Consider the following 21,804-nt stretch of genomic DNA (forward strand, 5'->3'; position numbering starts at 1 on the left):
ATGCTACTTTCAAAGGCTCTTTGAAAACATTTAAACAAATGATTATTATGTTTATATATTATATGTTATATTTAAATGTAATCATATAAATGATCGATAGTTAATAATAATATATATGACAATACATCATGTAGTGCAATGAGTGTGATTTCTTATTGGCTCAGCAGTGTTTTGGGATCCGCCTATGTGCTCATGGCAGAGAGCTTCGGTAAACACCGACGGTGACGCGGCAGACTAACGTACTTTCGGTTTATCTCGAGTCGAATATGATTGATCGTGTTTTTTTTTTAGGTATAATAGCCAGTCAGCTCGATCGCTTCCAGCTCCTAAAGTTCGATGAGTTCGACCGATTCATTTCAAAGAACCGTTCTAGTTGTAATAGATGTCTGTTGATGTTCAGCGGACTGTCTGTGTTCGGCACGTCGATAAACTGAGCGACTTCATTACACATGTAATAATATTTCTAGTTCTCAATGTGTTCAGGCAGAAAGTTTGTGTGCAGTTATTGTCTCTGTTGACGCGTGAAATCAGGTGATTTCCTCAATCTCAGGTCTAGTGTACTTGCTTTCTGCTAAATCTGTGCAGGACAACTTCTCAAGTCACAAACATGTTGAGATTAAACCCCACTTTTGACACTCAAAAAGATGTCGTGTCAAGCATTTTGACGAAAGAGGAAAGGGCGAATATAGGTAAGAGGACTTAAAAAATGCGTTACGCGCGTGTTATATTATTATTTATAAACGCAATAACGTTAATTATTAATAATAATAATATTAATTATTATAATTTAATATAATGATTATGATATTATAATAACAATTATTATTATTGTTTATATATTGCTGAGGCATTCTTTGTTTATTTTAATGAATTTATAAACTGGCACAGATGATGTACTTGTTTAAAATGTGCAGGTGTTCTTGAGCCTCGCATTCTGAGTGTGGAGAGAGATGGAGTGGTCGTATACTCTTGGAGAGTGAGTTTGGCTGTAACAGTTAGTTTCATGTGTCACTTTAATTTGACAGGTCATGCGCGCGACGTTCCATTCATAGTTCACAATATGTCGCCAGTCTACAGCACATGAGAGCAATGCATGCCATACATAACATTGTAGTAAATATATAGCATAAACGGAATCTAAATTACTGTGTTAACTTACTATTAAGTTTTTTGCTCCTTTTAACTTTTTAAAAGTTTTTTTTTAAACTTACTGATTTCCAAATCATATATTTAGGGGGCAACAGGAACTACAAGAATCGGGAAATATGATCCTCACAGTACAGAGAATAAGGTACAGAATGGGTTACCATGTTGGAGATGAACATTGGGCCTGTAAATATGTAACTCCAACCATATACAAATGATTATAAACTGAATATAAATTTATAGTGTGATATTCAAACTCTGAGGCCAGTTGCATAAACATAGCCATTAGTATAACTACCTAGAAGTCAGTTAGGGGTAATCACCAGTCTTACTTTCGGTGTTAAATTAGACCAATCTAATCAGGTTTTTTTTGCAACTGAACAGTAAACAACAAAATTTGATGACTCACTTGGAAGACTAGTCTTAGCAGTTTATGCAACTGGGCCCCTGGTATATTAAAAATATGAGAAATGCACATCTATTCCAGTTCTCTTACGAGAGTATCTCTCGTACTGCGTAATATCTTACGCTACGGGGAAAACCTCTTTTCCACGAGATATTGAAGCCAAAAAATTATCCTTAATTTTGATTTAATGTAAAACGCTGTGCAGCAGCATGCAGACATAGGCAAGACAGCTCGCGCGCCTATTGGCTGGCCTGCGGCAACAGCAGCAGCATATCGAGAGAGGCCTGCGGGACGTGATACCCAATGGGGGCGCTTCGCGCCCATTTCGTCACATCCCGCCAGAATAGGCGTGGCCTTGGCCTATAAATACACTCGACAGGCTGATACAAACTGATTTTCATCTCTTCAGCGAAGCACTACTGCATCGCTGGATCCGTAGTGAGAAGCCGCGCCGTCTGAGTGCAAGCCTACAGCGGGACGTGCCTTCGAGTCTGAAGCCGCTGGCCTTCAACTCGCCGCCTTCAGCCGCCGTACCTGCTACGCTTTCGGCGTTGATATCCTTTTTCACTGCTAGTGTGTGTTCGCCGCTGCGACTCACACTGTATTGTTTTAAAAGAGCTAGCGTCTTTTTAAAGATGCATAAATCCTGCGGCTCATGCCAAGCCGCACTCAGCGACGGGGACCGCCATGTCATCTGCGTTTCCTGCCTGGGTGAGGATCATGCAGCTCTCGCTCTCGTCGACGGCGGATGCCCTCACTGTGAGAGCTGTCTATGGTGACTCTGAGGACTCGCCTGGCATCCTTCTCAGAGCCTGCACTTCAGCCCGCTGTTACGCCGCGCCGTAAAAAGCGCCGTGCTCAGCGCGCTCCTGAGCCTTCTCCTGCCCGCCAAAGCTCGCCGGTTTGCCCGCCAGCTTCGCCGGCATCGCTCGAGTCACTCACCGACGGACACCGGCCGCCGTCTGCCACCACTTCCGCCATTGAGATTGACGAAACAGCCGAGGCCTGTTCTATCCTGGCGTCGGACAGCGAGGATTGGGCGAGCTCTGTGGACCTCCCCCCCGCTGTTCGCGAGCCTTCTGGACGAAGGGCTGGCATCGAGTCAGAGTTGATGCGTCTGCTCTCTCAAGCCGTCGAAAACCTCGGCCTCGACTGAGAGGCGCCCGCGCAGCCCCCGCACAACCGACTGGATGGATGCTTCCTCGAGAAGGACCACGCCCCATCACAGTCCAGACCCGCGCCCTTTTCTTCCTGAGCTTCACGAAGAAGTCGCAAGGTCCTGGAACGCCCCATTCTCGGCCAGGATGCGTACCTCTGTCTCTGCTGCATTCTCCACTGTGGACGGTGTGAAAGATAGAGGGTACCTTTCTCTTCCTCCTGTGGAAGCAGCGGTAGCAACACACCTCTGCCCGCTCTCTGCTGGACGGCGAGCACAGACGGTGTTGCCATCTAAAGCCTGCCGAGTGACGTCAGCCATGCACGGTCGCTCTTACACCGCCGCCGGGCAAGCTGTGTTGGCGCTACACACAATGGCCATCCTGCAGATCTTCCAGGCCGACCTTCTCCGAAAAATGGATGAGGAAGGCGCGGGATCGATCAGCGTTGCGGATTTAAGGAGCTCTACAGACCTGGCTCTACGCGCCGCTAAATCTGCTGCACAGCCATCCTAGGAAAGCGACGGTGTTCAAATCTCGCTGCGGCCGGATTTTCACCGAAACATTTCGCTCGTCCAGTTCCATGCAATGTTCCAGCGTATTTAGCAGTTAACAAGCCGGTTCATTTGCCCGCTTGCCTGCACAGATAAATCCAATAAAGAGTGTATTTTCTGGTATCCCGGCCAAAGCCGATGGTGTTATGAGTGTTGTAAGAATGCCCACGTCTCAGTGCCCATTCCCACACACAGACACAGCCCGCCACAGTTCAGATCTAGCACAAATAAAATCGACTCATGTCTATTGTGCAAACGTAGTGAATGTGCCCACGACACAGTGCCCACAAACACTACACATTGCGTGTCCCACGGTTTCTGTAAAAACGAAACCAACACACATTCAGTCAGCGCAAGCCGACGGTGTTTTCAGTGCAGTAAATGTGCCCGCTGTCCCGCGCCCACATTCTCTCACAGACACGCTAAAACCCACGGGTTTTGTCCCGCTCGCCCTCTCTTCAGAATCTGTCATAGAGAAACCAAGCGCTACCAGGCTGTCCGCCGTGATCGGCGCGCCCCCCGCCTCGCACACTTTAAACACAGTGTTTATGTCTCAGCACACCGAAGCTCTGCAGCCGCCGCTGTGCCGCGGCCAGAGCCCGGATCGCATTCTACCTCTAGCTATTCACGCAAATGCGTGGGCAAAGCTTCCCGGGGTATCGGAATGGGTGTTGAACACTATAAAGAGAGGCTATTCGCTACAGTTCGCTCAACGTCCCCGCCGTTACACGGCGCGTGTCGAAACCATGGTAAACAAAGAAGAATCTCATCTACTTCGAGTCGAAATAGCGAAACTGCTGAGCAAAGGGGCCATAGAACCTTTATTTCAGGCTCAGAGCGAAGGGGGGCTATACAGCAGATATTTTCTGGTACCCAAAAAAGACGGGGGTCTCAGACCCATTCTAGATCTGCGGCAATTGAACAAAGCACTTTTGAAGCGCCAGTTCAAAATGCTGACAACCAGGAAAATTGGTTCATGTCAATAGATCTGAAAGACGCCTATTTCCAAATACAGATTGCGTCACGTCACAGGCGATTCTTGAGATTCGCCTTCGAGGGCCAGGCATATCAATAGACAGTCCTACCGTTCGGCCTGTCCCTAGCACCCCGTACATTTACGAAGTGCATGGACACGGCTCTCGCACCCCTGAGACTTCAGGCCATGCGAGTTTTGAACTACTTGGACGATTGGCTGATTCTAGCTCGATCACACTCAGAGCTCATAGAACACAGGACCACATTACTCGAGCATCTCGAGAGGCTGGGTCTTACAGTCAATTGGGCGAAGAGTTCGCTGTTTCCCAGCCAGAAAATTTCTTTTCTGGGAACAGTGCTGGATTCGCTGTCCATGACAGCACGCCGGTCGCCGGAGTGCGGACTGGACATTCAGCGCGCCACGAAATCCTTCCGCCGCGGCTCTATAGTCCCGCTCAAAAAGGTTTCAGAAAATGCTGGATCTCATGGCCTCAGCATCTTCGGTACTTCAGCTGGGCGTGCTTCGCATGCGCCCACTGCAGTTATGGCTGTAAGCGCGAGTTCCACCCCGGGATGGGGTGGACCCCTGGTCTGTTTCGCCTCAGGGTCGACATGAAATGCGTTTCGGCTCTGGAACCGTGGAAAATAGCCGACTGGTATCAGTCAGGCGTGAGTCTGGGGACTCCCTCGAGTGTTACGGTGGTGTCTACGGATGCCTCCACCTCGGGATAGGGAGCGCTGCTCGAGGGCAGACCGTTATTTGGCCAGTGGTCGGAACGGGAAAAGCTTCTACACATAAACTGTCTGGAAATGCTGGCAGTCGACAACGCGTTACGGCGTTTTTGTCCCCAGATAAAAAGCCACCACGTCATGGTCGGTGTTCTCTACCTGGTGTCAAGCTCGGGGCTTTGCGGGGTTACGGAAGTGCTCTCCTTCCTTCAGGAGCTGCTGGATAAGGGTAGAACCCCATCCACGCTCAAAGTATACATGGCGGCCATAGCAGCGTTTGCAAAACCAACGTCTGGCCAGTCACTGGGGAAAAACTACCTGGTCGTACAATTCCTCAGGGGAGCTCGGAGGCTGAATCCTCCCAGACCCCCCTCAGTCCCTGTGTGGGACCTTTCTACGGTTCTGGAAGCCATGAAAGGTGCCCCATTCGAGCCGATCCATTTGTCAGACATGAAACACCTATCTTTCAAAACGTTATTTCTTGTGGCTCCTGCTTTCATTGAAGCGCGTAAGGGAACTTACAAGCGCTTTCAGTAAGCGCGTCATGTATGGAGTTTGGGCCTAAGGACTCTAAAGTCATACTCAAACCAAGGCACGGGTACGTGCCCAAATCCCTCAACACACCGTTCAGGGCCCAGGTTATTTCCGTGTGCGCCCTCCCGGTGAATAATGAGGAGGAGGATGCTAATCTCCTCAGCCCCGTCAGGTCGCTGAGAGCTTATGTGTCCCGCTCGTCTGTCTTCAGACAGACCGAGCAGCTCTTTGTTTTGTTTGGCAGGCGCTCCAAGGGACTGGCCGCATCAAAACAGAGCCTATCCAGATGGAAAGTTGATGCCATAGCGCTGGCTTACACTTCTAAGGGCCTGCAGTGTCCTCTGGGTGTCAGAGTTTATAACCTAGAGGTTCCCGCCTTACAGGCCAAGCTGTTGTCGGTCTAGAATTCAGTACTATCTGCCCCGCTGCGCCGGCGCAGAATCCTGAGCTTTGCTTGGGCATCGCTCACTGATCGATAGAACAGTTCCATGGGTGTTGAATGACCTGTACTTATACCCAGTTCAGGCTGAACACATTCACCCTGTCTGCGTGAAACACTGTTAACATAACTAGCTCCTGTGGGATGCTATTTCATGGGGAATGATGCTTGTAGCCTCTCTTCTCCGACTCTCTGTGAGTCAACGGTGATTATGCACTATAAGAGCCCCGGGCTACTGCCCTTGGGACTTTGGTGTCGGATCCCAGTATGCACGGCGTGTTGCATTGTGTTCCCCATAGCGTAAGATATTACGCAGTACGAGAGATACTCTCGTAAGAGAACGTACTCGGTTACTAACGTAACCTCGGTTCTCTCTAGAGAGGGAACGAGTACTGCGTATCTTGCCATGCATACAGCAGCGCTGGTTCGCTTCAGCGATGAAAACCAGTTTGTATCAGCCTGTCGAGTGTATTTATAGGCCAAGGCCACGCCTATTCTGGCGGGACGTGACGAAATGGGCGCGAAAAGGGCCTCTCTCGATAGGCTGCTGCTGTTGCCGCAGGGCAGCCAATAGGCGCGCAAGCCGTCTTGCCTATGTCTGCATGCTGTTGCACAGCGTTTTACATTCAATCAAAATTAAGGATAATTTTTGGCTTCAATATCTCGTGGAAAAGAGGTTTTCCCCGTAGCGTAAGATATTACGCAGTACGAGAAATACTCTCTTGAGAGAACCGAGGTGACGTTAGTAACCTAGTACGTTTTCATGAATGAAGCTAAGGAAGGATCGTCTAACACATGTGTGCCTCTTGTGTTCACAGCTCCTCTACACTTTTGACAAGCAGGTGTGTGTCAGCAGCTGCTCTTTAAATAAAGAAGAAACACTCCTAGGTAAGACTGCTGACGAACACACATACACATGCATCAATGTATTATTGTATTTATTTTGGTTCATCATTACTACTTTTTGGGTTTGGGAAGGTGATTACTAATCTGAGCTTCTTTTGTGCTAGCGGTCAGTCTATCACAATCCACACAGGGAGAAGGCCGCTTTAAACCAGGTACCGAATATCATTTATAACAATATACTATTTACTGTTTGTCATTTATGGCAGGTTTCACGATAGTGCGAGCATTTCACTCGTATTTGCTACTAAACATAGATATGTGTGAATAAAAAAAGTCCCCAGAGATCCTTAAAAAATAAAATAAAAATCTGTTTTATTGCTACTAAAAATAAATGGGTGTGACGGTGTGAATAAAAAAAGTCCCCACACGTTCAGTTTATGTAATGCAAGGTCTTAAAAAGTCTTTATTACAGGCATTTTATTTTTTATTTTAAGAGGGCATATATATATATATATGCACACACACGCACATATACTGTTTACAGTGCCTCCCTCATTTCCATGTTTGGAAAAGTAAAAATATATATATTTTTAATTAAATACACTGTGGGAATAAATACAAAATAAATGAAATAATGAATCAATAAAAGTTGAAAGGAATAAAAATACATTTAAAAATGAATTAATAAATAAATGAATACAAAAATGTATTTAGGATTATTTAATTAGAAATGAGTTATATTTGTTTTATCAAGTCATTTGTTCCTTTTTTAATTTATTAATTAAATGTATTTATCTATGTGTTTATAATTTCTGCAGATGTTGGCCTCCATAATTCACACACACACACACACACACACACACACACACACACACACACACACACACACACACACACACACACACACACACACACACACACACAGTTTAAATTAGGCCTAAAAACAATTTAAAAATTAATAAATACAGTTTAAAGCAGAAATACTTAAAAAGTATTTTTTGTATTCTAATAAATTAATGAATTTAGCTCATTTTGAATTTAACTTTACCTTGGTCCTTTCATTAATTAACTAATTAATAAATAATAATAATAATGCCATCTGTTCTGTGAGACATGAAGAAACTTCACTGTATTTATTCAAATGGACTCTCGAATACATTCGACTGAACTCCACAATATTGCATTTTTCAGTTATTAGTTACAATTTTACATTGTTTTATGTGACTCTATGGCATGGTTGCCAGAAGTTTCCGTTTCTGAAATATTTTTTTATGGTTGGGCCATTTAAGGAAGAAGAGGCAGTAGCAGTTTTATACCATTATTTTTTCACTTCCCTTATTGTTTGCTGTGGTAACAGTAATGTAGATTAAATAAATGTGGCATAAGGATTTGTCATTTGTGTCTTTCATAAAATACATACAAACAATTTAATTGTTGCCCTAAAGGCCCATTCACACCAGGAATGATAACTATATAACTATATTAGTGTCCACACCAACGCCTGATATCTTTCTGTTTATTCTAAGTGCATTATTAGTTATCATTATAGTTATAATCCTTGGTGTGAACGGGACTTAAAGGCACACTATGTAACTTTTGGCGTTTAGTCACACATTGGATGTCGTCCCACTTGGTCTAAAATAGTCAAAATATAAGCACTTATTATAGGCGTGCCATAGTGATTCAAGTTAAGACAAAAGCGGTTTGAAAAAGATGGATTCATGATGAACTCCCTCATATTATAAATTTGTAACAAAAAAGTTACATAGCGTACTTTTAATGGTTATTCAGTTTGTTTTTGTTTTAAATTCAAGAGGCATATACAGATGGAAATATAAGTGCAGCCAAAAAACAAAGAATCTTAATGTATAAAAAGGAGTTTAGCAGGATTAAACTACTGAAATCAAGTTGCAGTTAAATGTGCAGAGATTCGCAGTCACACTGTCCAGATTATCCTTTAACTCCCGACATTGTTTTCTTTTTCCTTTAGTGTCAAAATGTTTAACACTTCTTATTGAAATACATCCAATCAACAACACAAAGGTCCTGAAGGCAGTGGATTGCAAGGTCAAAGTGCAGGTAATAAACAGCCGTCATGTGAAGCTGGTGATGAAAAACACGTTACACAATTCCTTGTCCCAGTATTGATCACATTGAAATTGTCTTATATTTCCCATGACCCCTTTCTAGTTTCTTTATCCTAAGACATGCAGGACCACCGTACTGGAGAGTCATTTGCTGTTGGCGGCAGAGGATGGCTGTATGTATTGTGAAAATGTTTCAGATACCATAATATGCTTTATACATTCCTCTACACCATATTTTTTTCAAGCCACTAGTTTAAATATATCTATTGTAATTTATCATGAATGGTTATTTTGTTTCTGCAGATGTTGAACTGTACCACATAACTCTGACGAGGCAGGAGGGCTACAGGGTGGTAAGGGCTGCTATGTGACATGCTATGGAAATTATATTCATGATAAAAGGATGTATACCGATTAAATGTATGCATTGAGGAACCACACGTACTTGTGCTGGTTTAAACAGGTGATGCTGAATCCGGAGCGTCTGAGCAGGGAGAGAGTCGCTGAGGAGTTCAGTTGGATTCAGTGGGACTCGGACACTCAAAGACTCTTCTACCTCACAGCACGGGTCACAATCTCTTTCAGTTCACTTTTTTAGTTTTACTTGCCCACTTTCTTTGCGTTTTGAAGAAGAAAGGTACATTTTTCCAGTATGTGTAAGCTCTTTTTTCCTCCACCCTATAGGAGAAACACACACTGAAGTGTGTACAGTTTTCCCCCGATCGCAACTTTGAGACCATGGTAAACATTTTTGTGCACTTCAAAGCTTTTTTTTACTGCTTTATTAATATTTAGAGGAGCTGATTAATTAAAAAAAATAAATGATTGTATGTGCAACAGTTTGAGCTTCCATTGGAGATACCTAAAATTTCCTCTGTCTCTTCTGTGAGGTCAGTGACTTAATTTGCTGTTAAAGACATGCACAATAGCTCATTATACATAAAAACAAAATCATATGATGGTAACAACCCCATGTGAAAAGAATTAAGCTGTGTCTTTGGTTTGTACAGGTTTGTTCATTTTGGGTATGATCATTATCAGGACCTGAAGGACGAGGGTCTCAGGCTAGAGGTGTTCACGAGCCCATCAGGCAAGTTACATGTGCTCTTGAACTCTATATCATACTGTGAAATACTAACACATTTACTCCATATTTACCTGTTTTTTTTCCACTTTTTTAATTTATCATGGGATAGAGAGTAAGTTTTTTCAGCTTTTTCACATATATTGACTTCACTTTGTAGATAAACCTGGCATATAATCAGTTCCTGATATCACATACTGTAAATTGCCAAAATGCATTATATGGTTTAAATCGCTGACATGATTTCTGCTGATCTGCATTTTATCTGTATTGGCTTAAGATTTGTGTGTGTGTGACATCTAATTGATTTGATTTGAACTGATGTAAGTTGCTGTTCTGAATCTCTTTGATTTTCTTTGAAAGGAACAATGTGTGTGTGCTACAGCCATCCGGTGCGCTGGCATAAGGACGCCACATACACTATCGCATTTGTGCACAGAGGTACAAAACATCATGCTAGAGTGATAAGCATTCACAAAGATCATTATATAAAGGATTAAATAGACTCTTTTTGATAGGTTGCAGTAAGACGTTCACTGTATCTCTAAAGAAAGGCTCTGCGCCTGCTAATTTGCCAACCGTCCATCCTGTCTTCATTCATCTGGGTCAGTACAGCCATCATCACTCCTTAATTTAACCCACAGAAATCTATCGAACCCAGTCTACAATTCTCTCTTTCATTCAAAGAGAGAAAGTCATTGATCCGAAATAGTGTCAAGGGATGATTTATTTGTTTCAGATTATTATATAGTGGTGTACCTGGCTGATCATTTCCTGCACCTGATCAACTGCAGACAACAAGACCTGCTCTGCTATAGTCTTTTCCTATCAGGTAAGGACTCATATTTTCAGTATTTCGTTTTGTTTTTTGTTGTTGTTTGTATTTTTTTTGTTAGGATTAGTTTTTTGGGTTTTTTTTAGGTCTTGTTTTGTGTTGTTGTGTTTTTTTTTTTTTTAGGGTTAGTCTTTTGTTTTTGTTTTGTTTAGTGTTTTGTTTGTTTTAGGTTTTGTTTTGTTTTTAGTTTTTTGTTTAGTTTTGTTTTTGATGTTGTGTTTTTTGTTAGGGTTCGTATTTGTTTTCTTTTGTTTAGTTTTTTTTGCTTTTGTTAGGGTTAGTTTTTTTGTTTTTTGTTTTCATTTGAACTACTGCAGTACTATTTGGGAATTTCTGATTATTTTCACTTTTGCATCATTTTGGTAAAACCAGTTGTAATTTAGTTTTACATTACTATTTTTATTTGTGATTTTTATTTTGTTTAATGCATGTTAGACTTAGGGCTGGCCAATATGAATTCTATATTTAACTTATATTTGGTGTGTTTTTAACTGTAAAATAATTTGTCCTTGATACATTTGCTTAAACTGATATTGCAGTACTGATCCATTCACCTGTATTTTGTGTGTTTTCTGTGTGTATTACCTTACTCTATGCTCTCTCACAGGGGCAGATGGTCATATTGAAGCACTGGGTTCGGGCAGTGAGGTTGTGAGTATGCCTGGCTGCAGGCTGCTTGATGTCCGAGCTGGTAGGATGTACACCATGGAACTCAACCCTGACTTCCTGCTTGAGCTTCTCAGTTCAGACAGACCTGAGGCCCAGCGGCTCGCTGCCCTGCACTGCATGCTGGTCTACCTGCAGCCAAATCCTGTGATAGAGCTCAAGGTGTGTGAGAGAGAGAGAGAGAGAGAGAGAGAGAGAGAGAGATTTGTAACAAGGATATGTGCTGGAAACACATGTGATATTCTCATTTATCTTTCGGCCCAGATTATAAACTGGATCAGTGAGAATGTCATGAGCTTTGATGCTTTTGATCAGATTCAGGAGTTCATTCTAGGTGAGTGCTTTTGTGTTCATGTGGGGTATGTCTGTTTTGCATGCTAAAGTACTGTTAGAAATAAGTGTATAACTCTCATTTCAGCCTCCCTGTACAGAATAAGCTACCAGCAGTGTGTGAGCCTAGATAAATTGTTGCCATACTCTTGTGTGCTTGAGAAGAAGGTAAACTATGTATTGTACTTCTTTATTATTGCAAAGGTCCACTGAGTAATTTATCCCCTCATAAAAAGCTTTTACATGACTTATTTAAAATATCTTTTGTGATTTCTATCTGTTTAATGTAAGCTTAAAAGAAGATCTTATGTTCCTTTTTTCATTTGTCACTTGCATTTCTAGGAGCTTCCTGTGGCTCTGACGGCAATCCCTGGGGTGAAATGCACCCCTGAACTGCTCTGTCAGCCAATAATCAAAGGCAAGGTAAGAGATGCTCTCTAGTCTATAGTCCACATGCATTTATATATTTCATAAAATATTATTTGCGTGCAGAACGGGAGGGCATGTTTAAAATCAGACAGCATTTCAGTTGTGGCGGATGCGTTAATGCATTTAATTTAATTGAACTGTTAAGATTATGATAACTGTTTAAATTTAAAGTCAAATTTAATCCAATTTACTTTAATACATGTACACAATTCACATGTAACATAGGTAAAAATGGACTTAACACTAGGTGGCAGGAGAGTCTCAGACCAGTGCAAGTGCAGACAAAAGGGAATCCATATCTGATTCAATAAATCTGCTTGGGAGAGTTGTTAGAGGGAAAACACATCAACAGGAAATGTTCGGGTTGTGAAATAGATTTCAACTCTCAGCTGAAACCAAAAAGTTGTTCATTTAGAATGAAATTGTGCAACCCCGCCTAAAGATTTTGGCCTTTATTTGCCAAAAGAGAACACTTACTTATGCTGCACTGCTTTATCCATTAAAAATCTGTTTTGCAAATCTTCTTTTGTGATACTGTTGTAATTATGGTTGAAGGGTAAAAGCCTGCAGGGTTACTGGGAGGAGCTACAGCATGTTTTGGACAAGATGAGGTACTTCGAGGCGGTACCGAGCCCACGCTTCAGGACCAATCTGATTAAGGAGGACTGGATCAGATTTCAGGCCGCTATGGTGAGACCACACATTACGCATCAGGACATACACAAAGCATTTGAATGCATCTGAAGTGACCCAGAATCTGTTAACGGTCACTAAAATTTGTTAAAATGTTTATTCTATTTGGTCAAAAAGTTTTATTCTGTTTCGTGTTATTTCTAAAATCTGATTGGAACTGACTGGAGCCATAGCAAAAGCATCCATTTCACACACACCCACGTTCACAAAAATCCCTAGTGAAGCATGTAAATGGAGAAAGACATTCTCTACAGGCAATTTATTTTTTAAATTAAACCCAGATGGGATGTTTAACAAAAGTCATTTGCATTCATGTGAAATTTAAGCATTTGTGAAGCTCAAAAAGTGAAATATTACCCACGGGTGAAATCCCATCATTCATAGGAAATGTGAACACCAGTTGAAGACGGCAAAAACATCTTGAAACATTACATTATGAATACATTGGGAAAGTTGTTTTATTATTGAATTACAGCATTATTTACATGATGGTTTGAGAAATATAGAAGTTTAAAAAATATACAATTCCAACAAATTGCAGAACCCAATCATTACACATATGATTTTGATTTATATTTAATTTATTTGATTAATTTTGACAACAAAATTAATGAATAATGAATATTTTATTTTATTTTATTGACTGCCCTATTTATAAAATATTGAATAGGTTGCTACATAAATATACATTTATATATTTTCAAAAAAAGTTTTGATAAACATTAAATTATTAAGTAAATTCATTTTGTGCCATCCTTATAGTAAAAAAACACTTAGTGCCTATTATTGACTGGTCAGAACCTAGGATTATAGCCTATTAGAACTCTGCTTTATAATATCCATTTTTGTTTTTGCTGCAGAACTCGGAGAAGAAGAAATCCCCCCATTCTTATCGCCAGATTGAGGAGAACACAAAAAAGTGGGTGGAGTTCAGCATGTACCGAATGCTATGTGTCCATGACTGTGCATGGGAAAGCAAGAAGAGCATGTTATACTTTCAAAACAGAGTAACCCAATTTAAAACAAGACCATTTTTCAGTACATCTAATAATTTTCCTATGTAAAATGAGCTACAGAAATTGCTTTTTTATATCTTATCTATCTGAGCTGAGTGTGTTTGTTGTTGTTTGATCAGACTAAGGCAAATGAAACGCAGCTTAATGCAATTTAAATGTCTCTTTTCCTGTTTGTGTCTTATATGCAGAGTTCTGTCCATGGTGGACACCTGGCGTTTGGGTAAGTGAAACCTTTTTTTAAATGGCCAGTCGTGTCAGCAAAAGTACACTTTTGAGATTATTATTCCCTTTTAAAAAATACTGGAAATATTTTAGACTTCCATGGAAAGTCCCAGTGACTGGAGTTTCAGGGTCACATTCTCTGGTTTGAATGTAATCAGTCACCAGGTTTATGTGTAGTTAATCAAAATGAGGGAAGTGGGAGGAGGAATTCCATAGTGTTATATAAGAGTGATTACAGTACCCCGTCCCCACTCACAAAACATACACTCACACACACAAGACAAATCTACTGTGTTATCTGAATACCTTTCAGTGCGGGATGTTTCTTTCACTTAAAGGGATAGTTCACCCAAAAATGAAAATTCTGTCAGTATTTACTCACCCTCATGTTGTTCCAACCCCGTAAGACCTTCGTTCATCTTCGGAACACGAATTAAGATATTTTTGATGAAATCTGAGAGCTGGATCACTGCTACATTCTCCTCCATAGGAAACTTGCCGGCCTTGAAAAGTTATTAAAGACATCGTTAAAATAGTCCAAGTGACTACAGTGGCTCAATCTTAAGTTTATCAAGCGACGAGAATTCTTTTTTTGCGCAAAAACAAACAAAAATAACAACTTTATTTCAACTATACATTTCCTTCTCTGTTGGCCTCTAGTCAGTCAACTTAGTGTAATAGCGTAGAGCTACGTCACACGTAGGCTCACCATTGGCCGACGCTGGTCATGTGGGTGATACGTGTGACATACAACAACAGAAGCTCTACGCTATTATACTAGTGAACTGACTTGAGGCCCACAGAGAAGGACATGAATAGTTGAAATAAAGTCGTTATTGATGTTTGTTTTTGCGCACAAAAAGTATTATCGTCGTTTGATAAACTTAAGATTGAGCCACTGTAGTCACTTTGACTATTTTAACGATGTCTTTAATAACTTTTCGAGACCGGCAAGTTCAATCCCTGAAGAAGCCAATGGAGGAGTGATCCAGCTCTCAGATTTCATCAAAAATATCTTAATTCGTGTTCCGAAGATGAACGAAGGTCTTACGGGGTTGGAACAACATGAGGGTGAGTAAATACTGACAGAATTTTCATTTTTGGGTGAACTATCCCTTTAAAGCTTGTCAGTCCCCACAAAGATTATTTTCCAGTTCCTACAAATAGAATATAAATAAACAGAAATATTAAGGTAGTTCATCTCTGTCTGACTTTTATAGGAATATTTCATCCGAAATGAAAATCTGTCATCATTTACTGATCCTCATTTTGGTCCAAACCTGTGCTATGACTGTTTTTCATCTGTGGAACACAAAAGAAGATGCTTTGGAGAATGTTTACGCTGCTCCGACCATACAGTGACCAAGAAAAAGAGTCCAACATTTAAATGAGCGTTTGTGTGAATGAGATTTGAGAGCCTAGGATGAAAGCTTCATGGGTTTGAAATTACATGAAGTGAGTAAATGATGACAGGTTTGTGTAAACTACACTCTCAATTCATCGCTCACCTTCTTTCTGTCCTTTCAGATAGGCGTGTAGTTCCACTGTTTCAGGAGGAAGACCAACAGCAGAGGGTGCTGGTGGGCCTGGTGAGTGGTGAGCCTGTCCGTTTTCCAGCATCCAGCATCCAGCAGTGGCCAGCTGTAACTCTCCACACAAAATAAGCTGACATGTCATAGGTCAAAGAAGCTGAAATCAGAGTGAATAGGCAATAATAGATCATTATACAAACCTTGAGAATGACGGTGAGGATTAATCCTAAAAGCCCTAATCACATGGAGATTTTCCTTAAAATGTTCTTGTGACTGCAGTAGGCCTCAAGATGTATTATTCTTATTCAGACCACTCACTCCAAATTAAAAATGGACCAAAATAAGAAGCGAGTCATTTTCAGTGTTCACTGGTTTAAATGGACCAGCTTTATTACTTATATATGTACACATTTAATTTCAAATTAAATATTTGTAGTTAATTGTACACAAGTCATTCTGCAGTCAAATATCTTTGTATGATGACTGCTAAACTGCAAAATTGTGTCTTGTTCCCGGCAACCAATTTCTTTAATAGCTGTGCTAGATTCATGTCACTTGAATCAATCTTTATTTTTTTATTTTTTTTTTTTATGTAATATTTTTACTTGATTTAAATATTTGGTCAGTACTCAGATAATAGGCAGTGCAACAAATCCTGCTCTTGTCAGCTATGTGTTTTTTAAAAAAGTTTTTGGCAATAATGACCAGCAGACTGTAGTACATTAACTTTTTTAGATCTTAATTTGTCAAGCATTATATTACATTTTAATGATACTATTATATTGTAATTTTGAAGCCTGTGTTTAAAATAGGCTCAAATTAAGGCTTTGTCCTCAAGGTTTATATATTTGTCTTTTTCAGATGGTGGACAAACTCCGAGAACACTTGAACATACATTTATCACGATTGGGGAAGAAAAAGATTGATTTGCTGGTGGTGAATTATGCTGCAAAGCTGGTATGTGTTTGTGCTCTTACATCATTATGCTAGAGATCTCTCGCAGACGCATTACACGTGTTAGCAATTGGCAACTGCGAGACACAAAACTGTGCTGAACCTCAAGCCAAGCGCACACTACAAGACTAAAGCTTGTGACCCTTTCTGTGAGTAGTTTGCAACAAGAAGTTCCAGATTAATTGCTGCTAACTGCTATTAGACTGTAAATTGCGGGCTAAAATTAGTATTTAAGGGTGATGATCTTGTAGTGTGCACTTGGAACTTGCACTTGGTGTTTGATGAACTCTTGTCCTTTTGCCAAAACATAGTTATCTCTTTCCTGCTAGGATTACTGGAACAGACCCCCATAATGTGCTGCCCTTCTATTACGTTAGGGAAGGAAAGTTCAAGATATGCACCATATCCCTGTTTCCACCAAATTCGGGAGACCAGAGGGGAAGCAGATGGACGTTTTGGTTTTTCCTGTTTTCAGATCAGGGCGAGCATGAGGATATGAGAAGCCATGCGTGATCTGCCTAGTGTAAGCGCATGTTAGTTAGTGAACTTGCACAAGTGAAACTAAAATGAGCAGGGGTGGTGCTCGTGAATTTGTGCTCTCCATGAAAACAGGAAGGGAAAGTGAGTCAGATTGTTCAGTACACTCTCTGACAGTCACTTGTGGACAGCAAGAGTTTATTTCCATTAAACATCCTCATAGATTCTTAGTAGCTTCATGGGGATGGGTGTGGGCTTCATTCTGCTTTTTGTCTAAAGTATTTTTAGTAATATATGGCTGTATTCCCTGTTTAGCTGGAACTGGTCTGGCATGTGTTGGAATTGGTATGGCAGAAGCTGAAGTTGGGCCCCTGGGTGCTCTGCATGTACGTGTACCTATCCATGTTTTACTTCCAAATTGAGAGTGCTTGATTGCTTGAATCTAAAGCCTTCGATTCTTATTTCTGTTCTAGCAAGCAGCAGGGTAGTTCAGAAGAGTGGGCGATGTTTCATGTGATGTTTCGCATTCTGGAAGCAACTAAAGGGCTCTGTCTCCCACTCCCTCCAGGTAAGAGGAAGCCTGACTCAGACAATCTGACTACATTTAGAAAAAAGATCCCAAACCTAGTGAACTGGCTTTTTGTCTACTACCTACATAAAAAGCTGCCTATTAAGACATAATCCTTACTGGACCTCATAAGTGACACTCTAAATGGGCAGGAACTCAAACAAATATCCCTCCTCACATGAAGAGACTCAAATCACAATTTATTTCCAGTATAAATTGATGTTAGCATGTTACTATGCTGAAAACACAATACACTATTAATCATAATATGCATAACAAACAAATATTGGACAAAAACGTCAAATTTAATTAGATTGAACTGTTTTTTATGAATACTTCTCAGTATTTAATTAAATAAAACTATATTAGCCGCATCCAAAATCGCATACTATCTAAGTAGGTACTACATTTGATTTGTATCTTACTTTGCGACTATAGAAAAGTATGTTCTTTATGAAGGGTGTCCAAACTTCAAGTATGACTATAGTAAGACCTTGATTAGCTGGTTCAGGTGTGTTTAATTGGGGTTGGTTGGAGCTGAAGTCTGCAGGACAGTGGCCTTCCAGGAGCAGGATTGGACACCCCTGTTCTATAAAGTTTGAATGTAATCCGGGCGTCCGGTACATCTGCCATGTTGTCACTGTCATGTAACCTGTCAAACAGGTCGTCAGATGCGCACTTGAGAATCTGGGCAGAAGTAGTAGGTCATCCTGTCACTTTTCCCCATTTTTTTTTTTTTTTGAATAGCATTAATTCTGACATGCTACTCATTTCACATACTACTTTTCGCTTACTAAATAGTACGGAAGTAGGCATATTTGAATGCAGGTATAGACAAATTGACAATTCTTGAACCTCGTCTGCAATTATAGCTCAATTTTTCCCATTGGGTTTGGTGTTTCTCTACAAGACGATTCTGCATTAGATTGTTTGCATAAATTAAGAGTCTTGAATGCTGTCTAGGTAGGCTGCTCACTGGGTTTTACAGAGCTAATGTTCTTATACACTAAGAAAAAGGGAGCTGCTGTGTTTTTTTCTCCATGTTTATACACTTTTAGAGATTGTTTAATGATGTCAAAAGGAAAAAGAGAACCTTTAGTTCTCCTATGCCGAGCCAAATACATCTGAACCCTCTGAAGATCAATAAAATGAGCATCTCTCCAAAATCCAAATGAATTCCATGTAGTTCAGCTGTCGGGTGTGTCTTATTTGACAGATTTTATGACCCAGTGAGGAAAAAAAGCTGTTTCTGAAATATGAAGTGTGCCAGATCTGTGTGGGTGGATCCGCTCTTTGACACAAATGCTTAGCCTGGGCTCAGACCCGTCTGGAAGACTATTAGGATAGAAATCCTTGACTAAGTCCTTCAGTTCTGTCCACTCTGTCCATCACATAACTGGTTAAACTAGTTAAATCAAAAAAGTGGTTTATTATGTGTGCATTTGTTCCTAGGTTATTCTACACTGTTAAGTGTCCTCGGAGTCCGTTGTCTCCCACGGCACACTTTCCTCCAGTATGTGGACCACGGCCTTCTTCAGCTCACAGAACCATTTGTTTCACGCCTTATGACAGGTACTAATTTAAACACACGCATTTTAATGTATCATGTTCTTAAAAGCTTTCTATTTATATATTGTGTACATATATACAATAGTTAGACTTCACCTGTCACCTATGAACTTTTTCCTACAGCATAACCGTGGTCTCTATTAATGAATCCAATAGGCAAAAACGTACCCCTGACCTGGAGAAATTTTTTTAGATTTGAATTAAACAGTGTCTTTAGATAAAAATGAGAGTGCTTTCATAAAAAAAAAATATGTGTCGACGTTATTCAAAAAACAAGGGTCATTTAGGAGCCAGTGCTTTATTTTAAGAACAATTTTACAGTATGTTTTCTCTCTCTCTTTCTGTCTATCTACCTCATGACAGGTTTAGACAACAGTGATGCCAATGAGCAGTTTAAGTTCAGTATTTTAAAGAGACTTCCAGAGGTAACTTTCCTACTTGACTCATGTGTTGAAATATTTGTCTTGTAAAGTCCTGTTTCGCCTTTCCTCACTTTCCAGTCACAGCGTAGAGCTGCTCTCGGAGATGCAAATTATAATCCTGTGTAGAAGAAAAGGAATGTGAGCATGTTTGCGGTTGTGTTTTGGGTCACAGCATATGCTTGGGCTTCAGTCTTTGTTTTCAATCCTTAAGGCAGCCAAGTGAGAAAGTGCAGCAGGTGAATTAGAAAAATACAAGCCAATTTCCAGCTTAGTGATTAGTCTTGCTGTTTTCCATGGTAGTGCAGTCATCCATTCTGATTTCCAACCTCTTCCCTTTGTTTTGGAAACATTTTGGTTCCTAGTGTTATTCTGAATGATTCAACGGTGCATGTTATTCCAAAGAATCAAAATTTCTCTTAGGAATCTTTTATCAAAATGTAATATAACTTACTGAGGGCAAGGAAAATGTTAACCAATTGCCAAACAGTTACAGCAATACAGCTTTTCTAAAATGCTGACAGTACTTATCAGTATTTTAATGCCAGATAACGTTGATGTGATAAAGGTTACAGCAATAATGGCAAATAACGTTAGATCTTTAAAAAGCTCCTCAAAAGTTGGTGCCGGCTGTGCCATTCTGTTATGGAACTCCCACTTTTCATAATCAAATCAGTTCCCGAAGTCCCACCTAACATTTTCACTCAATGAATATTCTTTTTGAATCAGGAATGTCACATTATGGAAGTAAAATGGCTTGTGAATGCAATTTGATGTTGATATTATGTTTTTGTAATTAGCATATAGAGCAGAAAGTGAGCCAGGGGTGGGATCACCCCATCACTTCTGCGTGCATCTCCAGAGAATACGTCAGGACTCTGTTGGATAAATACTCAGAGAGCAGGGTAAATATGGTGTCTCTCTCTCTCTTTTTTTTTTTTAACACAACTGCACAAAATATCTGCCAAACTGAACTGAACTCAACTGAAACTAATACTTGGATGAAACGGCTTATTAGACTTGGCGCTGAATTAAATATTATGACTGCGGTTCAGACATTGTGTTTTTTTCCTGAACAAAGAATACAATGTTTTAGTTCTTAGGAATCTGTATCATGATCTTGGCTTTTTGATCAGATAAACAAATTTTTTTAGGACTCTGTACTGTTGGACTATGGCAAGTCAAGTTTCTATCCTGACTTTCTGCCTCTAAACTACCTTGCCAAGATTCTCTCGAACAGAGAGGAACAAGGTACATGGTTTCAGAGATAATTTCAAAAATATGTTCTGGGTTAGTAAATATTATTTACTGTAAGGTAATGATCGTGTGGGTGTTGTATTTCAGCTCAGAACCCTTTTGAAGAGCAGGAGAATGTGGATGTCAGGTTTGTGGAGGAGACGGCCTTAAAGCAGACTCTAATCAAGCTGGGCTTCGAAGTCAAGTAGAAACGGCCAAGTACAAACCGAAAAAGTAGTAAAAACAGAAACATGGGAAATTAGGGGAAAAAGTGCCCCAGACCAAAGTACAAAGCTTGGTTAATTTAGGTGACTGTAGTAATGTAATAAATTTAAGTTTTGGGGAGGTCATACAAGAAACTGAAGCACAAAATCAAGCTGTTGACCAAAGATTATTTCCTGGCTGTCAGTCTGCTCTTTAAATATCACATTTTAGTACCCATGTGGACACGTACTGACTGTACTGATGCCAATACGTATGAGGAATGTTATGCACTTTTCTATGCACACAATGGAAGAGGACTAAGAAAAGACAGATAAAGGGATTTGTTTTTTTCAGATAATGTATGGAGTCAAGTGGGTTCATCTGTAAATATTTCACAAACAAGAAATAAAAAATCATATATTCTTTGGACTCTTGTCGATAGTAATTTCCTGAAAGCTTATTTTAGATTGCTGCCTGTATGTTTGCAATTATGCTGTTGAGCCTCTAAGGCATGGTATTCACTTTGTAGCCGTTTTTAGATGGTTATTGGTTACTTTTCTATAAAGTACATAAAGTGTATGAAAACCACACTATTAATGAAGTTGATTTTTAAGCTACAGCTGTGTCTAGATCAGGGGTTGTTTAAAAAATACTAATGTATCATTCTAAATGATTTGGCTAAAGATTAGCCATGCGATTA

At 40.4% G+C, this 21,804-nt stretch overlaps 2 protein-coding genes across 3 annotated transcripts in view; one reads left to right on the forward strand and one right to left on the reverse strand.

Annotated features, from left to right (window-relative positions):
- The first annotated feature begins 184 nt into the window (after window positions 1-184).
- gsap (gamma-secretase activating protein) lies at window positions 185-21,527 on the forward strand. The gene is made up of 32 exons (XM_077234241.1): window positions 185-451; window positions 586-689; window positions 915-976; window positions 1,235-1,291; window positions 6,756-6,825; window positions 6,948-6,995; window positions 8,774-8,862; window positions 8,974-9,043; window positions 9,174-9,223; window positions 9,334-9,438; window positions 9,555-9,611; window positions 9,711-9,760; window positions 9,881-9,960; window positions 10,318-10,395; window positions 10,473-10,559; window positions 10,694-10,786; window positions 11,397-11,617; window positions 11,720-11,789; window positions 11,874-11,953; window positions 12,128-12,208; window positions 12,770-12,904; window positions 13,768-13,826; window positions 14,112-14,143; window positions 15,673-15,734; window positions 16,539-16,634; window positions 17,424-17,494; window positions 17,582-17,676; window positions 19,129-19,248; window positions 19,609-19,670; window positions 20,465-20,569; window positions 20,819-20,915; window positions 21,009-21,527. Coding segments are annotated over exons 1-32 (2,589 nt in total). The 5' UTR covers window positions 185-449; the 3' UTR covers window positions 21,110-21,527.
- ccdc146 (coiled-coil domain containing 146) overlaps window positions 19,528-21,804 on the reverse strand; it is a 32,792-nt gene continuing 30,515 nt past the window's right edge. For both annotated transcript variants that reach the window (XM_077234237.1, XM_077234238.1), the window contains exon 19: window positions 19,528-19,785. The gene's annotated coding sequence lies outside the window, so the exon portion shown is untranslated. The remainder of the gene's footprint in view (window positions 19,786-21,804) is intronic.

The sequence above is a fragment of the Siphateles boraxobius genome, unplaced genomic scaffold, assembly GCF_051911475.1.
Source record: "Siphateles boraxobius isolate OS27281-9 unplaced genomic scaffold, OSU_SipBor_1 19, whole genome shotgun sequence".
In the NCBI taxonomy this organism is placed as follows: domain Eukaryota; kingdom Metazoa; phylum Chordata; class Actinopteri; order Cypriniformes; family Leuciscidae; genus Siphateles; species Siphateles boraxobius.

Bases quoted from the DNA above. Each gene is read 5' to 3' on its own strand.
- gsap (XM_077234241.1), top strand. The intron at 977-1,234 runs GTGAGTTTGGCT...TCATATATTTAG, and splicing joins TGGTCGTATACTCTTGGAGA to GGGGCAACAGGAACTACAAG. The intron at 19,671-20,464 runs GTAACTTTCCTA...TTTTGTAATTAG, and splicing joins TTTTAAAGAGACTTCCAGAG to CATATAGAGCAGAAAGTGAG.